This window comes from Diadema antillarum, unplaced genomic scaffold, assembly GCF_040938485.1.
Source record: "Diadema antillarum isolate AM-2024a unplaced genomic scaffold, OU_Dant_1.0 scf00000014, whole genome shotgun sequence".
Classification (NCBI taxonomy): Eukaryota; Metazoa; Echinodermata; class Echinoidea; order Diadematoida; family Diadematidae; genus Diadema; species Diadema antillarum.
The window spans coordinates 7,985,890-8,003,775 of record NW_027270903.1 but is presented as its reverse complement, the minus strand read 5'-3'; the positions used below and the strand labels follow the sequence as shown (position 1 = coordinate 8,003,775).

Here is a 17,886-nt window from a genome sequence, read left to right as displayed (position 1 = left end):
AAATAATTATTTGTTATCACATATGCAGCAAACAAAAATCAGTGCAAAGCCCTCAACCACTGAGACTGCAGAATTTTCCCGAACCGTTCCTGTTTATGACATCACCTCCGGACCTCCGGATATTAGAAGCATGATTATGAGGGACACAAAGGTATTGTCATCCTGTATGAGAATAACTGTGTATTAATCTGTGGCCTCCAGAAACTTGGTCCATCTTGAGAAAAGGTTGTGGGTATTTCAAAATTTTGTAGTGAATGGGTTAAACAATGCTTGCCTGTTTTTGTCTCCACCTTTGTATCCATGGTAACACTGTGTTGTCTCCTCCCCTTCATACATATTCAATTTTAGCTTCTGTGACATCAAAAAGCTAAATAATTTCACACACTCTATTGTGATATTTCCAGCATATTTGGCCAGTATTATAATTGACAGCCAAAGTGAATTAGCAATTAGCACAACTGGCAATCAAAAGAGTTGGTATCAAAACTGAATTGGTGAAATTCGTCATGATTATTGAAACCTTAAGGTATTTACTAGCAAAGTCTGTCGATTTTTTTTTTTTTTTGCCTTTTATCATAATATACAGAGAAGTGTGAATTTCAGAATGAGTGCAAACATTTCATTTGATGAAAGATCAACACATTTACATTCAATTTCATGAATGCATTGCACATAATACAGCAGGTTCTCAAAACAATACAAATAGAGAGCAATAATTCAGTTATTTCACAAAATACAGCTGAATTTGGCTTGGCAATTTTCTTATGTTGAATTTTTTGTGCCTACTAATCCCAGCAATCAAGGAGGTAGTGTGTCTAAATCTTTTATCCACTGGTTCACAACTGTCCATATCAGTCGTACTTCAATATAATTACATTTATTAAATTAGCGAGCACAGGCCAGAAATTTACGAGGGAAAAGAATTCTAGTGACCAAATGAAGAGTTTGATCACAAAAGGACTTAACTCCATTCTTGTTAAGTTGAGATACTTGTGATTAAAGTAGCTAAAAAAACAAAAACAAAGAAAATATTAAGAAAATATCATATTTATGACAAATTTCCAATAACTTCAAGAATATTCCTGGTAATGTTAAAGGTGACGTATCACTGCAAAGGTTTTATTTTGCTCTATCTGATGATGGACTTGCTTTAAAATGTCAGAAAATGGTGCTCAGCCCATTTTGCTTTCAAACTCTTCAAATGTTCTGCCTCAGTTAGACAAGGTTTAAGGATCCTGTCAAGATATGAGCAAGAGAGGGCGCACTTCAAAGCCACTGCTACTTTGGACCCACGAAGCTGGCCATGGCTGCCCACATGGCCTGGGTCAAGTTTTTGGCCACCGGATCATCTCTGTAGTCCAGGGCGTCGCCGTGCCAAGGGCCAACGCCCAGAAGACCCAACTTCTTGGCGTAGTTGTAGCGTAGCTGAAGGCTTTCGGGATCGTCGTACCACACCTGCGTCATGAGACCTGTTTGGGAGTTCTGTGTTTGGTAAAAAGATTGTAGGATAGCGATAAACAGACTCTACTAACATCATCAATCATTTTGATTTCAGATTTTGTGTTTAGTTTCTGTTTCTAATCTAATAAACCCAGATATATCTATTTCTCCAACTTAACAATTTGATCTCAAATACAGTCAACCTTGCCCAAGTCGAATCTATTTGGACTAAAAGAGATAGCTTCTACTTTAATAACAGAAAATAAGACTTATGAGGGAATGAAATAAACACGGAGAAGAGGATTTGAAAAAACCTTCGATTAGGCAATTATTCGACTTATGTGAGGTCGACTTAAGTAAGGTTGATTTTGCATCCATCTATTAATGTATCCATCCATCAATCTATCCATTCAAACCTTCATTGACATCAACTAATATGGCATATTATATGCAAACCCACCTTGTAATCAAAGTAGGGAGCTTGATAGTCTTTACTCCACTTCCTTCCCGTCGAATTGTCGGCCAAGAGTTTGGTGATCATTGAGTAGTCCTTTTGCGTCCCCGCCGCATCGCTACAGTTCACTCCACGGAATGGAACTCTCTTGATTGAACAAACGTCAGTCTGGAGTCAAGTGGATTGAACATGGGAAAGTTGAATCAAGGTTTAAAGGTCCTGTTTACCCTTGGGAACAGTGATTAAAAAATTGTTCAGGATATGACATTAAATCCATAAGTGTAGGTCTGTCGTAGCACCAAGCATCCTATCATATACATTTTTGCAATAAAGCCTGAAATATAAGGCATTATCTGTATTTTTCTCAATAAATCGTAACTGTAGGTGGTTTATTCTGGAAACATTTCTATTATAACTACTGCTCACATTTTGTTATGTTTAGCAATACTTAACATCAATTTCACCAATTCAAATTTTTACAGTATCGGTAGTTGTTTCAATCCCTAACTCATGTTTTAGAACTATTTCAAAGCACTAATGCTGGGTTTTTGTTTCATCTGCAAATGGTAAATTATGCCTTTAATATCTAGGTTGGGAAACTATGAATGAAGGCAGGTAATCAAAGGAAATACACTGAGGAAATTTTGTGCAGAACTGGACAACATTCTTAAAGTTAGTGAGAACTATTATTAAATTTAATCTCATGTGAATATGCTAGACACTATTACATGACTATAACTCTGTTCATGTCTGTGCTTGCATGTGATACATATTCATATCTTCATCAGGTCAACAAACATATATAATATACTTTAGATTTACATATTCATACCAAAGTTGATGACTTTGAGTATTTCAAGAAAGTAAATGATGATGCTTAGATTTAAGAGTATCAATATGCATACACTTCCAAATTAGGATATGCATATATACTTTGAATATGCATGTGAAGTTTTGATACATTAGCAATATATGCAAAGAGTTTGAGTACATTTCATAAATTATCACAAGTGCCATACGTACATCAGAAAGGTTGAGACAGGGGTAGTTGTAGCCGTACCAAGGCACACCTAGGACCATCTTCTCAGCAGGAATTTCAAGGTTTAGATACGCCTGGATTCCTGGAATCAGGTATGAATATGCATGAGCGGAAATGAATATTAATTGATGTGGTGTGAAACAGCATGCAAATCAGCTGAGGGTACAAATTAAACAAACTTTCCTTAAATGCCAACTAGGGCAAGGGCCCCATACTTAACTCTTTATGTGCCATGGTGAAAGCCCCCTGTTTGCCACGTTATTCTGAGACCCAAAGGTATAGTCATGCTTTGAGAAAGAATTCTGTTTTTCCAATTTTCATAACTTCTACAAATTTCTATTAAGCTGAACATTATAGTGAGCAAAGTTAAAGAGGAATGCCAAACTTTGCTTCTATATACAATGTACAACAATTCTATTTTCCATATTTCTTTTGCATTACCAGTTGCTACATTACTGTAAAGGCATGACTTTTGCACATAAAATAGTGACAGAAACTTATAATGTACACGCAAATCTATAGTTGGGAACACCACTTGATAGTCAATTACCAAATAGAATGCAAGCCGTATGTGAGAGGAACAAAAGCGCGAGAAACGCTTTTATTGTACCACGGGATTAGCGATTTATCGATCGGTTTTGTCGGCTTTGTTTGTTGAGCAGAATATGCGAAGTTGGCACGCCGTCGACTGAGCCGGACGTGCGAACGTGGCACATAAAGAGTTAAAGGACAAGACAAGTGTAAGAACACATTATTCAGGGCTGCACACTAACCCATTTTTTCTACTAGCCCAACCTGTCTGTCAGACCAGTAAGTACCGGTAACCAGTTTCTTCAATTTTTTACTGGTCCATTCCTGAAAAGGTTACTGGTCCGACAGTGATTTTTACTGGTCAGGGACTGTCAGACCAGTGCCACTGTGCAGCGTTGTATTATTGCCACTTTGAGAAAATCAGACAATTCGTTCAAAAGTTATGAATTTTTAAAAATTCAGTGCCGCCATCACTGGATGAGAATACTATATTAGCTTGGAAAGTCACTGGACGACAGCAAAATTGACAAAACACAAACAGAATTCAATATAATATTTTCACATTTCCGCAAAATGAAAGAGCACTTAAAGGGGATGGCTAGTAACTGATCAGTGGGAATCAGTGGGAATGCTGAGGGATGATTGTTCCAATCCTTGTGGGATTCATTTAAGAATACATTATACCGGGTGTCCCAAAAAAAGCGGAATGGTGGATTTTCAGTACCTTGCGTTCTAAAAGTGCTATATTTTTTGAAATCATTAGAAAGAGCATCTTCCGCAGAAGACCATAATACCAAAATCATTAAATTTGGTTCAGTACTTTTTATTCTACGCCAATTTCTGTAAATGCAGTCATTTTCAATTTTTTGCGACTTATCAGATAATAATTTGGGTGCGACACGCGTTCCATACTGTGAATTGTGTAAGCTCGTTGATCCATGTCAACAAAAGATAACGCTTTCATATTGGGAGCGCGCGCGCGCACACACACACACACACAGACACACACACACACTGTTTTTTCCTGGCCCGTGCCGTGCTCAATGTGAAAGCTGTATCTTTTGTTGACATGGATCACCGAGCTTACACAATATTCACCGTATGGATAGCGTGTCGCACTCAAATTATTATCTCATAAGTCGCAAAAATCCGGCAAAATTTGACAATGACTGCATTTTCAGAAATTGGCGTAGAATAAAAAGTACTGAACCAAATGTAATGATTTTGGTATCATAGTCTTCTGCGGAAGATGCTCTTTCTAATGATGTCAAAAGATATATAACTTTTAGACCACAAGATACTGAAAATCCACCGTTCCGCTTTTTTTGGGACACCCGGTATATCTACTGTTGTGTGAAAATGATTTGCTTCAGAACTGTCTCATATTCAAGTAATGTGCAGATTAATGCCCCGTCACTGACCAGGCACGCTAACCTGGAAACATTAAACTGCACATTACTTGAATATGAGACCATTCTGAAGCAAATAATTTTCACACAACAATAGATATATAATGTACTCTAAACAGATACCACAAGGATTGGAACAATCATCCTCCAGCATTCCCACTGATTCCCACTGATCAGTTACTAGCCATCCCCTTTAATCTTTCTCAGATCTAGAATAACTGATACTTCTCTCAGAAGGTAGGGAGAATATTACCCTAATATAATATTATGCCAGTGCTTGCGCACTTTTCGGAGATAAATAAATCTTGTGGGATTCTCCTTAAGCAAAGAGAGATGATGATTTGTCATTGTTTCTTTCTGAAAAAAAAAAATGGCAGAAATCCAACAGTCAATGCATCAACTAGGGCTTAACCCTTTTACATCCAGAACATTGAACAGTGTGTACTGAGCTGTGAGGTTTTCTCTGAAAATCAGCTCTCAAATCATGCAAAGGGTTACAAAAAGATTGAAAATTTGATTTTATTTACTGTTGGAATGTACATGTTTCATACCAGTCAACTCTCATAACGATACCATTCTGCTGAGTTTGATAAAATTGGTTGCAAGATTCTTGTAACATATGACAGCTCTTGATTTGCTAACTTTCATGACTGTACAAAAAGAAACAACCTACCAATAGAGATACACTAGCAGAGTTGGGTGTTTTTTTTTAATGCTTTACCACAGGGAAATTTGGATTGCCTTTCATGAAAAATAAAATAAAAGAAAAACACAACCTATTGCTTGCACGATGACATCCTGGTATTTGACCTTTAAACTTTGACCTTTTGTGTTATGGCTCCAAAGTCAATCACAAGCATACACTAGCTCTCATCCTTTTAATGGAACTTGTTCCTGACTAAATTATGCCATTCCATAAGAGGCACTGTTTAAAAACAATGCATGAATAAATTAAGAAACAAGAAAATACCTTTTGCTGTTTTATCATACGGTGAGTTAGCCTTGGCAATGCAATCCCCTTGAATCTGGCTCTGTTCATCGTATGACATCACAAAGACAAAGTCAACGATATCTGCGATCTTCTTGTACTCGTAGCAGCGAAGGTCAACGCAGCCTGGAGACCATGCAACATCAAAGGTCACCTGGATGGGGTGAGTGAAGAAGCAACACCAACGAAAAAAAAAATACATTATTTTCCTGTTTGACGTAAAAATGTTTGATGAGTTGAGCGAAGTTCATGGAAAAATTCCTTTGGAACCATAAAAGATTAAAGGGATGGTACAGTATTGGTGGAGATGAGAATTGGGCTTTTAACTTTTTGTGAGATACCAAGAAAACACTTATGTAGTACAGCTAACATAAGACGAATTCAAAGTTTATTTGATGAAAATCAGGTTTGGATTGACTGAAACATCCAAAAACAAAGTAAAACAAAGCGATCGTAATAAAGTGTGGGTCCCACACGTTATTAGAATCGCTCTTTTTGCACTCAGCTATTTCAAAACCAATTTTCATCAAATAAACGTTGAATTCCTCATAGAATTACATGCTCTTTCATATTTCATAAGAGGTTTTTTTTTTCATTATCTCACCAAAAAATGTTACAAACCTGAAATTAGGTCTCTTAACCAAAACTATACTATCCCTTTAATGTCTTAAGACAGCAAGACCATAGCCCCATTTCATAACAGATGTTAGGATAGCAACTCTTGCCGGAATGACAAACTTCACATAGCAACAGCCAATCAGGAAGCTGGATTCTAGTCATTACCATGACAACTGCCATTCCGGCAAGAGTTGCTATCATATCACCTTCTTGTGAAATGGGGCCCAGGGACCACCCTATATAGTTGGCATATACAATATATAAAAGTAGCAAAATACTATCATTATTTAGACTTCTCTGGAGTTACTAAACCAACAGTGCTGAACTGTGTCGCTATTACAATGTGCTATAAAACAGTACCTCTTTAAAGGGGACCTCCAGATGATTTTCAGACTTTTACATTTGAAAAACTATAAATTAATTAACTCTTTATGTGCCATGGTGAAAACCCCCTGTGTGCCACGTTATTCTGAGACACGATGGTATAGTCAAGCTTTGAGAAAGAATTCTGTTTTTCCAATTTGTATAACTTCTACAAATTTCTATTAAGCTGGGCATTATAGTGAGCAAAGTTAAAGAGGAATGGCAAACTTTGCTTCCATATACAATGTATAACAATTCTATTTTCAATATTTCTTTCGCATTACCAGTTGATACATTACTGTAAAGGCATGACTTTTGCATATAAAATAGTGACAGAAACTTAGAATGTGCACGCAAATCTAGTTTGGAACACCACTTGGTAGTCAATCACCACACAGAATGCAAACCGTATGTGAGAGGAACAAAAGCGCTAGAAACGCTTTGATTGTACCGCGGGATTAGCGATTTATCGATCGGTTTTGTCGGCTTTGTTCGTTGAGCAGAATATGCGAAGTTGGCACACCGTCGACTGAGGCGGACGTGCGAACGTGGCACATAAAGAGTTAAACTGAGTACAGAATTTCAAAATCTATAGTAATTGGGATGAGGAATGATAATGTTTTAAAAATTTATAACAAATTGTAATGAACAAGGATGATGACATGGCAGCCTCTCTGTAAGAATGCATGAGTTGGGGCTCTAGGAAGAAGAACAAAAGAATATGGCATGCATACATTCTTCACAGGTGAACTTGTTGAGCAAGCGGTGTTGTAATGGAATTACAGTGCTACATTTCTGAAATATGTGAGGCTCCAATGTCATCATCCTTGTTCAGTGTAAATTGTTGAAGGTTCCTCAAAGTATTAATTGTTTCTCTGCTCAAGAACTACAACAAATTCCACATAAATACATGGAGCTCTTGATTTATGTACTACATGATCTGAAATTGTGAAAATCATCTGGAATGCCCCTTTAAAATTTTCAGTTCATTGGTTTCTCTGCTTAAGAAGCACAATAAATTCCATGAATCTGCATGTATGCAGACACTCCAACTCTCCCGCTTTCGACGGGAGATCCCCCGCTGAAAGCCCACTTTTGCAAAATCTCCCGTTCTCCCGTTTGAGATTTAATTTCTCCCGCCCTGGCTCTGTGTCTCCCGTTTGAAATGATTTCTTACTTTTTGTCTTCGTATGTTGAAAAATAAGCCTTTAGATAGCACAAGAGAGCATCAAGATTGAAGAACCCTAATTATTAGAGCTTCTAGGGCAAAAGCGGGCCCTGGATCCCGGCCGCAAGGAACTGTGCACTCGTGATATGCGCTTCGCACACATCAAGTTGGAGTCTCCCGTTTGCTAGGGGTTTCAGGCGGGAGAATCTCCAGATCAGAAGGTGCTTTAGGGTTGGAGTCTCTGTGTATGCATGGAGCTGTCAATTTATGTACTACACAAAGTGAAATTATGAAAATCGCCTGGAATGCCCCTTTAAGACAGTGCCCTAGACTGGGATACAAGGTCGGTCAGACAGACAAAGAGACGAAATGAGAGGAAAATAAAGTTCTTAAAGCAAACAAGGAAAGGATGAGATTGTAACCTGAGAGTGTGGTATGGAGTTCTTGAAGACTTTGGTTGTCATGTCAACCATGGAGGTCAGAAGAGGCGCCTCGTCGGCCGACAGGGGAAACTCGATATCGAGGTTGATCCCATCCAGGAAAAGGCGAGTGACATAGTTGACCTTCTCCATCGCCCATTCAGTCCGAGCTGTGTCATTCTTTAAAAGGTCGACCTTAAATTCACCTGAAAATTTGAAGATGGAAGATGAAGAGAAGGAGGTAAAAATATGTCACAAAGACAATACAAGGAGAAATTATGCAACAGGATATGGTCTGCTGTATGTAATGGCAAAATATGCATCACAACTATATGGGATGGTACACATTTGGTTCAGATGGGCTGCAGATTTCAAACTTGTGTGTGTGTGTGTTCATGAGATTATGAGAAATTATGAAAGAACATGTATTTCTTAGAGGGATTCACAGTTTATTTGATGAAAATTGGTCTTAAAATGGCCGATCCACAAAAGTGATCCTAATAAAATGTGACAGGCCACAACTTTTATTAATATCTGTTTGTTTCACCTTGTTTTTGGATATCTCAGTTATTTCAAAACTGACATAATTCACTGAATAAACTTTCAATTCCCCTTAGACTTGTACAGGTATGCTTTTTAACACTTCATGTGAGTGGTTTCTAAATATCTCACAAAACGGTAAAAACTGAATCCTTACCTCAACCAAGACTATACCATCCTTTTAAGTTTATGGACCTGAGCTAATCATACATCGTGTAGATTTCAAAATTGACTTTGAATTGCTGTGACATCACTTGTAAATACATATTAAATGTGACCGTGCACCTCAAAACGAACATAAAGTCGCACACACTGATTTTGCGTGAGGACTGAAAATAAGTGATATGGGTCAACCTAGCCGAACTTGACTTTTTCATATTTTCTGAAAGAGCGGGTCTTCTTTTACATTATGCTAAAATTTGGTATCATAAAACGGGCAGGAAAGTGTGGTTTTTTTTTTGCAGTTTATCTCGAACATTTTTGGTAGAATGGTGTGATTAGGTGTGTCTTTAGAATCCCTTTTTCATTTCTGAAAAACCTTGTCCACACTCTTCACTTTCAACTCTAATAACTTTTGAAAGGATAGTGCTACTGCTTTGAAAGTTGGCATTAATTATGGACAGAATGTGTTAATGAGGCATGCCTAATTTCAGTTTAATCTGATAATCCCTTCATTGTTATTACTCTGGTGGTTTACTTCCTTTTTTTGTCCCATTCATCGCACAGCCAGCACGGTTTGGTAAAGAATAAGCGCTTGAATAGACACTGTACTTCAGAGCCTCTTTTCTCAGTTCACACTTTTCCTGAGTTTGTGCTTTCTTTCCAATATTTAGATAGGTTAGGAGAGTCCATTTGATTTGAGTTATACATCATTTGAAAGCTTAAATTCTGCTCTTTCAGAATATGGTCTTAACTAAAAATTCATGTCTGGCGACTTTTTGTTTGTTTTGAGGTGCAGGGTCACATAATGTAGCTGGAAGATGTAAAGAACAGACATGCTAAGATAAGACAAGTTACCTGGTTGTGTAGCAGGATTTAAAAAGATGTATTCATAAGTGAAATAAAGTTGTGTTCTACTTTGCAGAAAATGTTCATGAAATGAAATCCTATAAATTTGTACCTCCCCGCAAAAGTGAAAAATACAAAAAGTATGATAAAAGTCAAAAAAAAAATATATTAGCAAGTTAATCTTTCTAGTGCCATGGACTTTGGACAGTGTGTAGAATGCTATGGGGTTTTCTGTGTCAATCAGTACTCAAAGCACTCAATGGGTCAATTGTAGTTGTTGTTATTGAGGAAGGAGATGAAGAAGGAAAAGAAAACTGAAATCAACGTCTCACCCAAGGTGACGACTCGAACTCCCCGAGAATGGGCATGGCACATCAGCTTAGGGTCGTAGTAGTTGAACATCACCACAGTCGTAATGTGATCCCAGTCATAGTGTTGCCAATTTGAGGAACTGACTGAAAAAATCATAATCTAAAGAAACAAACAAAACAAGAGAGAAAGATTTATGAGGAAACCAGCGGGGAAAAAAATATGCCTTGGTGTCATTTTTAACCCAGTTTTTTTTTTTTTTCTGCAGAACTCGTGTAAATCGTGATATTCACTTGAAACAAAACTGCATTATCACCAAATTCTGATCATTTTATGGCATATGCCAAAGTACAAGCCAGGCAATGGTGTCTTGATTTGTGTCATACACCCTATAGTTAATGATAACCACAGTTTTGAGTTACATTATTTTCCAGGAACTCGTCGTAATGGGGCAAGATGTGTTTTCCACGAATATCATATCAATATGTCGAGTTCTAAACAAACTAGACCTTCTAAATTTGTTCCTGAGAATATTTTTTTATCACCATTTTCAGTCTAACGTTAAAGGGATCGTGTAGTTTTGGTTGAGACCTAATTTCAGGTTTCTAACATTGTTTTTTTGGTGAGATAATGAAAATCTCTAATGAAATATGAAAGAGCATGTACTTCTATGAGGAATTCAACGTTTATTTGATGAAAATTGGTTTTGAAATGGCCGAGATATCCAAAAAAGAGGGATTCTAATAAGTGTGGGACCCACACTTTATTACAATCGCTTTGTTTTACTTTGGTCTTGGATGTTTCAGTCATTCCAAACGCGATTTTCATCAAATAAACTTTGAATTCCTCTTAAAATGATATGTTCTGTACTGTATCACAAGTGTTTACTTGCAATGGTATCTCGCAAAAAGTTAAAAGCCCAATTCTCATCTCCACCAATACTGTACCATCCCTTTAAACTTACTGATGTGATATAACACTTAATGTCAGCATAATTCACATATCAACACATAATTATCAATAGCTGTAGGCTCGTAAAGGAACATTCAACAGTCACTAACGTATTTCAGATTGGCAGCAGCAACGTCTAAATCTATCTCAAGTCTAACTGTTCAAGTGTTAGGGAATTCAGTAGACGTCCGTTAGGATGATGAATCTAGTTTAACTAAGTAAGTTAATGAAAGAAAGTTATCATTCCAACAATTAGACTCCAGTCCTGCGTCTGTACGGTGAGGTAAATACTACTATCAATCCTACTACAATTTTTCTCCAGTGAATTGGCCTAAAATTTACCTCCTTCTGCGGGGTTGTTGTAATTGTGTCACACAGTGTTGGGTCTTCACAGGGGCAACCTTCGCGTTCCCCGCTCCGGCCGCTGCTGCTGCCGTGGCGGCTTTCCCCGTGGAGTTTCGGCAGGACGGAGTGGGAGCGATACGTCATATCATTGTCAGCATGTACCATGATGATCGGTACGATGCAGAGAAGCAGAAAACACACCCACCTCATTTTCTTCAAGACGCTAGAAGGAGCACTAATTATCTTAAACCCAGACGACGATACACCAACTCACTGTACCAGCAAGGCCAGGCCAGGCCAGGGCCTACAAAAAATGGCAAATGTCTGACTCGTTTACCCAAGGCAACCGAAACACTTCCTTAAAAAAACACACTAATGTACTGGTATGTTTCCTTTACGTAGTTTTGTACTTATGCCGTAAAGCTTCCCCTTTCGATAGCTAGCTTTCGCATTAGGCATTATTCACGGCCTTGCTTTAATAGCTTGGGCTGGATACTACGTACAGACAGGGTTGGCCGCCGATCCAGATCGAGAGCGTGACGGTAAACAAGAGTCGGAGCGCACCGCATTGTATCGTGAGAGCAAGTTGAACAATCAGGTGACCAATGGACACGTGATAATCAGGGCACGCAGCCTGCGGCGCCCAGGGCCTTCGCGGATGGTGAGTGAATTTTAGATGGCGCTATTCCGAACACAATGTGACAGTGCACCACAAAACAAACGAAAAGTCGCACCCATTGATTTTACGTGAGGACTCAAAACAGGTGAAAAGGGTCGACTATGTCAATCTTAAGTTTTTCGTATTTTCTGAAAGAGCTATCTATAACACATACGGGAAAGTGTGTTTTCAGCACTTTTTGTACAACCCGTTTTTGGGGGGAGAGTATTCGAATGATCAGGTATGTATTAGAGGCCCCGTGCCTTTTAATTTCTTGAAATCCTTTGTACACTCTTCACTTTCAAGTCTAATAACTTTTGAAGGGATAATGCTACTGCTTTGCAAGTTGGCTTTAATCATGGACAGAATAACACGTGTGATCCTGCTCAATTTCAGCTTAATCTGATGATCCCTTCCTTGTTGTTGCTCCGGTGGTTGACATCCTGTGTTTTGTCCCTTTCATCGCACAGCTAGCACGGCTTGATGAAAGATTATAATACTTAGTAAGCGCTTAAGAATAGACATTGTACTTCAGAGCCTCTTTTTTAAGTTTATACTTTTCCAGAGTGTGTGCTTTCTTTCCAGTATTTAGGTAGGTTAGGGGAGCCCTTTTGAATTGAGTTATACATTATTTTAAAGATTAGAGTCTGCTCTTTCAGAATCTACCCTTAACCCTAAAAAGACTGGGGGGGGGGGCCTAAAAGGCCCCCCCCCCCCTCGACATTTCGCGCGATTACTCTGCAACACGCAATGCCCTCGCTGCGATGCTCTATGACTTTTTTCTTTCAAGTTTCCCGCACATTTTGACACCAAATTTGTGACGCCCGGGGGTACGGTTCTGAAGTTACATAACTTTTTATACACGCACGTGAGACCGAAAATGGCTCACAAATGTGATTTTGTGTACAAAGTCAATGCAAATTGAGTTTTTTCACATGGTTCATAGTGATATGCTTATTTTTACTCTCAATGGCTAAAATCAATTTGTTTTAGGAGTATTATGCTTCAAAAAGTGTCTGCCACAAATTTTGTTTAAAAAACAACAAAAACAAAAGGTCGAAAAAACAAGGAAATACATAAGAAATTCATAAAATAATAAAATAAATAAGAAATTAATTTTGATACCAAATTTTTTTTTCAAGTACATTTGCTAAGAATGCCACAAAGAATAATTAGACCAAAAATTCAATCAATCAATCAATCAATCATAGTTTATTTCCAATCATCGAAAATAAAAAAACATAGTACAAAGTATACATGTGTTGAAATAAGGTTCAAACGTTTGCAAAAGATTCATGTAATATATATACGAGACAAATTATAGAACAACATATAACATGTACAATATTTAGGAAAAACACTGTATAAATTCTTCGTGGGCGAGCGGAAAATAAATTCGATTATGGAAAATAGTGATCCACTAAAAAGCAAAGCTTGTCGGACGTGGATCGCTAGATAAATAATGAGTAAATTATATACTATTCTATAATAATATACATGTAATTATTTTGAGATACACCGGTTGGGAAAAAAATATAGAATACCAATGCTAGTGCCCGGACGCGTGTTTTTTTTTTTAGACGGCACAGATTGGGGAAACAAAAAATCTATCGGGGACCCTATCCCTAAACCTAACCCTAATCCTAATCCTAACCCTAACCATCAAACCCTAACCCTAACCCTAACCCTAACCCTAACCCCAACCCTAACCCTAACCCTAACCATAACCATAACCAAAAACCCTAACCCAACGTTTTTCCCATAGGTTTAACACGCGCCATGCCCCAATCTGTGCCGTCTTTAAAAAAAACGCTGCCCGGACACTGCTCACTGAACCACGTGTACCGGGAAAATATGACAAGGACAACACGTTCGTACACACATTCGATTACCCACACGTATATACACTGTAAGACGCGAGACAGTACCGAGAGGAGAGAAAGGTAACAATACAAGTCTACGAAGAACAAAAGACAGGAGAGGAAGAGGAGAGAAGAAAGAAGAGAAGTCTGCACACAGAACACGCCAAGTGCTGCGACATCAGGACAGGTGAAGGCTCAAGCATGAATCAAAACAATTAAAATTATCTATGATTATAAGTAGAAAGTAAATATTTTCTGAGTTTGTATTTGAATGCAACAAATTTGGGGGAATCTTTTAAACTATTATCTAAATCATTCCAAAGTCTGGGTCCGGTATAAAGAAATGTATTTTGGGCATGTGCGGTTCTCATTAATGGAAGATGAAATTCGTCGGATCGTCGCGTGGGATAGTTATGAACATGACTGTTTCGATGAAATAAATCATGGAATATTTTAGGTAAAAAGTTACTGTTGTAATTAAACATGAACTGGCCAAGTTGAAACACATACAAATCATTTACTTTTAATATTTTATGGTCAGAAAACAAAGCATCTGTATGTTCTCGGGTATGTAAATTAAAAACAATTCTAAGCGCTTTCTTTTGCAGTAAAAGAAGTTTATCAAGTAACATCTGATATGTATTACCCCAAGCAAGAATCCCGTAATTTAAATAAGGTAATATCAAACTAGAATAAATAGTTAATAATGCAGATGAAGGAAGATAATATTTTAATCTATTCATTACGCCAATGTTACGTGATATAATTTTACATATGTTATCAATATGATTCCTCCATGAAAGCTTGTTATCAACGCAAACACCAAGAAATTTAAAGGAAGAAACTTCTTCTAAGGGAGTAGTATCAAATGTTATTTTGCCTGGGAGGCTATCTAAAGAATTACTAAAAAGCATAACTTTTGTTTTTTGAATATTCAATGACAATTCATTTGCGTATATCCATTGTATAACCTTTTTCAGTTCCTCATTGACTGTTCTTATTAAAATGTTTGGGTCAGGATGAGGAAAAAAAAGGTTAGAGTCATCCGCGAATAATATGAATGAAAGTTTCTCCGAGGATCTATGAAAATCATTAATACAAATAATGAATAACAATGGGCCTAATAAACTCCCTTGTGGAACACCACATGCAATTGTTTTACTTTGAGAGTCAAAGCCGTTGACATGTACAAATTGGGATCTTTCTGATAGGTAACTCGTGAACCACTCCAAGGCCTTTCCACGTATTCCATAATGAGACAGTTTGGCGAGAAGTATTCCGTGGTTAATCGTGTCAAAGGCCTTGGAGAAGTCCAAGAAGATACCTATTGTGTGTGAAAGTGTGTCGAGTGCGTGTGTGACTTTGTCGATGAGGGCAAGTAGTTTGTTTGTTTGTTTGTTTGCTTTTATTTCTGCATTCAATCAGATGCAATTTGAATGCAAACTTCAAAAAGTACAAAGACAAAGAATAACAAGTGCAGTGAAATAAATCGATAACAGTACATAAATAGATTCACATAGGTGATTGCATTGAGCAATGTAGATACACAGAAACATAAAATAAAATATACAGTATTTTTCAGTAAACAGCAGAGATAATTGAATGCAGGAGACCACCATCATAAGCGATTAAGCTTGAAATGGATGGAGGCCTCATAAAATGACTATCCAACGACATAACTCTCTTGGAGGAAGGTGATCAGGTGAGTGCAGTGCAGTTGCAGGTGAGAGTGCAAGATGCAGTTGTAGGAAGAAAATTGAGATTGACAATAAGATGACAATCTATACTATAAATATATGTTAGCTCAATTGGTTTGGAGAATATAATTGTATCAAATATCGTTTAAGTGAAGCTTTCAAAGAATAAATACTTGAATAAGACTTTATATTATCCGGGAGATTATTCCAAATATCCGGACCCGAATGTCTTATAGATTTGTGTGTCACTAATAATTTGGGATTCAAAAGGTGGAAATTTCTACATATACGAGTAGGGTACGAATGGACAGAAGTATTGAACCTAAACATGTTATCAAACGATGATGGAAGTTGATGATGTATATATTTGAACATAATTACTGCTACTTGAATAATATTCAAATCAAAAACCTTCAATGTTTTAAGCTCATGAAATAAAGAATCAGTATGAGCCAGAAAATGCGATCCTGTACAAATACGTATAACTTTCTTTTGTAGTTTAAATATAGAATTTATTTTGGTAGAGCCGCAAGTGCCCCATACAACATTGCAATAACTTATATATGGGAGAATTAAGGAATTATATAATATAATAGTAGTGCGTGTGTTGTGCTGTGATTTTCCCTGAATCCAAATTGAAAGTTTGAGAATATGTCGCAGGTTTTAAGAAAACGTACTGTCCTGATATAAACTATTCTTTCAAGAATCTTAGAAATAGAAGATAATAAAGATATGGGTCTATAGTTATTGACATCATCCTTCTCCCCTTTCTTGTAAATAGGAATTACTTTCGCAATTTTCATGCTATTTGGCACATGGCCAGTTGTAAGCGATGAGTTGATAATGTGTACTAAGGGATCCACTATTTGAGAAATTATGTTTTTTATCAAATAGTTGCCAATTCCGTCATGACCAGGACTTTTTCCTTCTTTCAAATTAGCAACAATCTTTATTATTTCTTCTTTATATGTTGGGTCAAAAAATATAGTTTTGGAGTTAGGTGTATCTAAAAAATCATTAAAAGATTTACTAGAAAGAGGAATATTTTGAGAAAGATTTTTTCCAATTGAAGAGAAAAAGTCATTGAAAATTTCCGCCATGCCAGCGGGAGTGTTGCTGGAGGCATTGCCCCACCGAATTTCAGAAATATTAGATGAATTGTTTGATGTATTCATAGCATTCTTTAATGTTTTCCATGTGTTTTTAATATCATTTTTGTATTTGCTTATCTGATTAACATAAAACATTTTCTTCTGCGTACGTAATAATTTGGTGAGTGTATTTTTGTATGAAACATATTTTTTCTTATTTTTTTCAGTAGGAGTACATCTATATTTATAAAACAAATTATTTTTCCTATTTATAGATCGTAATATAGACTGGGTTATCCACGGGAGTCTTGGAATTTGCTTATATCTATTTTTTATGTTACGCAGGGGAATATGGTTATCGATTTCGGAGGTAAGAGTAGATATGAAATAGTTGTAAGACAAGTTGACATCGGTAGTGTTGTATACAGAAGACCAGTCAATTTCTTTTAATCTGTTTTGGAGACTTGTAAGATTATCTGCAGTAATCTTACGACGCTTATAATAATTATTTTGTTTAATCAGTTTAATTGGTACCTGAGCAAATATAGGAAAATGGTCAGTGATGTCTGAGAGGACGATACCAGACTCAGGAAGTGGAAAAACATTACAAAAAATGTTGTCTATGAGGGTAGCCGATTGGCTGGCGACACGGGTAGGCTTGGAGATTAATGGTAAAAACGAAGCAGACATTAATGTTTCTATAAATTCTTTTGAACTGTTTTGGGAGTTACATTTCATGAGATCGATATTAAAATCGCCCATCAAAAATGTATCTTTATCAAGTATCATGGGATTTTGTACTAAATCCTGCAAAACAGTCAAAAAATCATTTAAATTCGAACGAGGGGACCTGTAAATTACTCCAATCATAATGTTTTTTCCATGTGGATTTATCAATTCAATAAAAAGGGATTCAAGTACATCGCTCATAACACTAATCTCCTCATGTATAATATATTTAAATTTTTTCGAGATGTACAAACCAACTCCACCACC

The 17,886-nt window shown here is 37.0% G+C and overlaps 1 protein-coding gene across 1 annotated transcript; it reads right to left on the bottom strand.

Moving 5' to 3' along the window:
- Window positions 1-1,108: 1,108 nt before the first annotated feature.
- LOC139723181 (di-N-acetylchitobiase-like) lies at window positions 1,109-12,135 on the bottom strand. Its single transcript, XM_071634440.1, has 7 exons — window positions 11,580-12,135; window positions 10,310-10,448; window positions 8,433-8,635; window positions 5,844-6,015; window positions 2,918-3,015; window positions 1,901-2,062; window positions 1,109-1,482 (listed from the first exon to the last, which is right to left on the bottom strand). The coding sequence occupies exons 1-7, from the start codon at window positions 11,790-11,792 to the stop codon at window positions 1,279-1,281; spliced, it is 1,191 nt and encodes a 396-aa protein (XP_071490541.1). The 5' UTR covers window positions 11,793-12,135; the 3' UTR covers window positions 1,109-1,278.
- Between the last annotated feature and the right edge of the window lie 5,751 nt (window positions 12,136-17,886).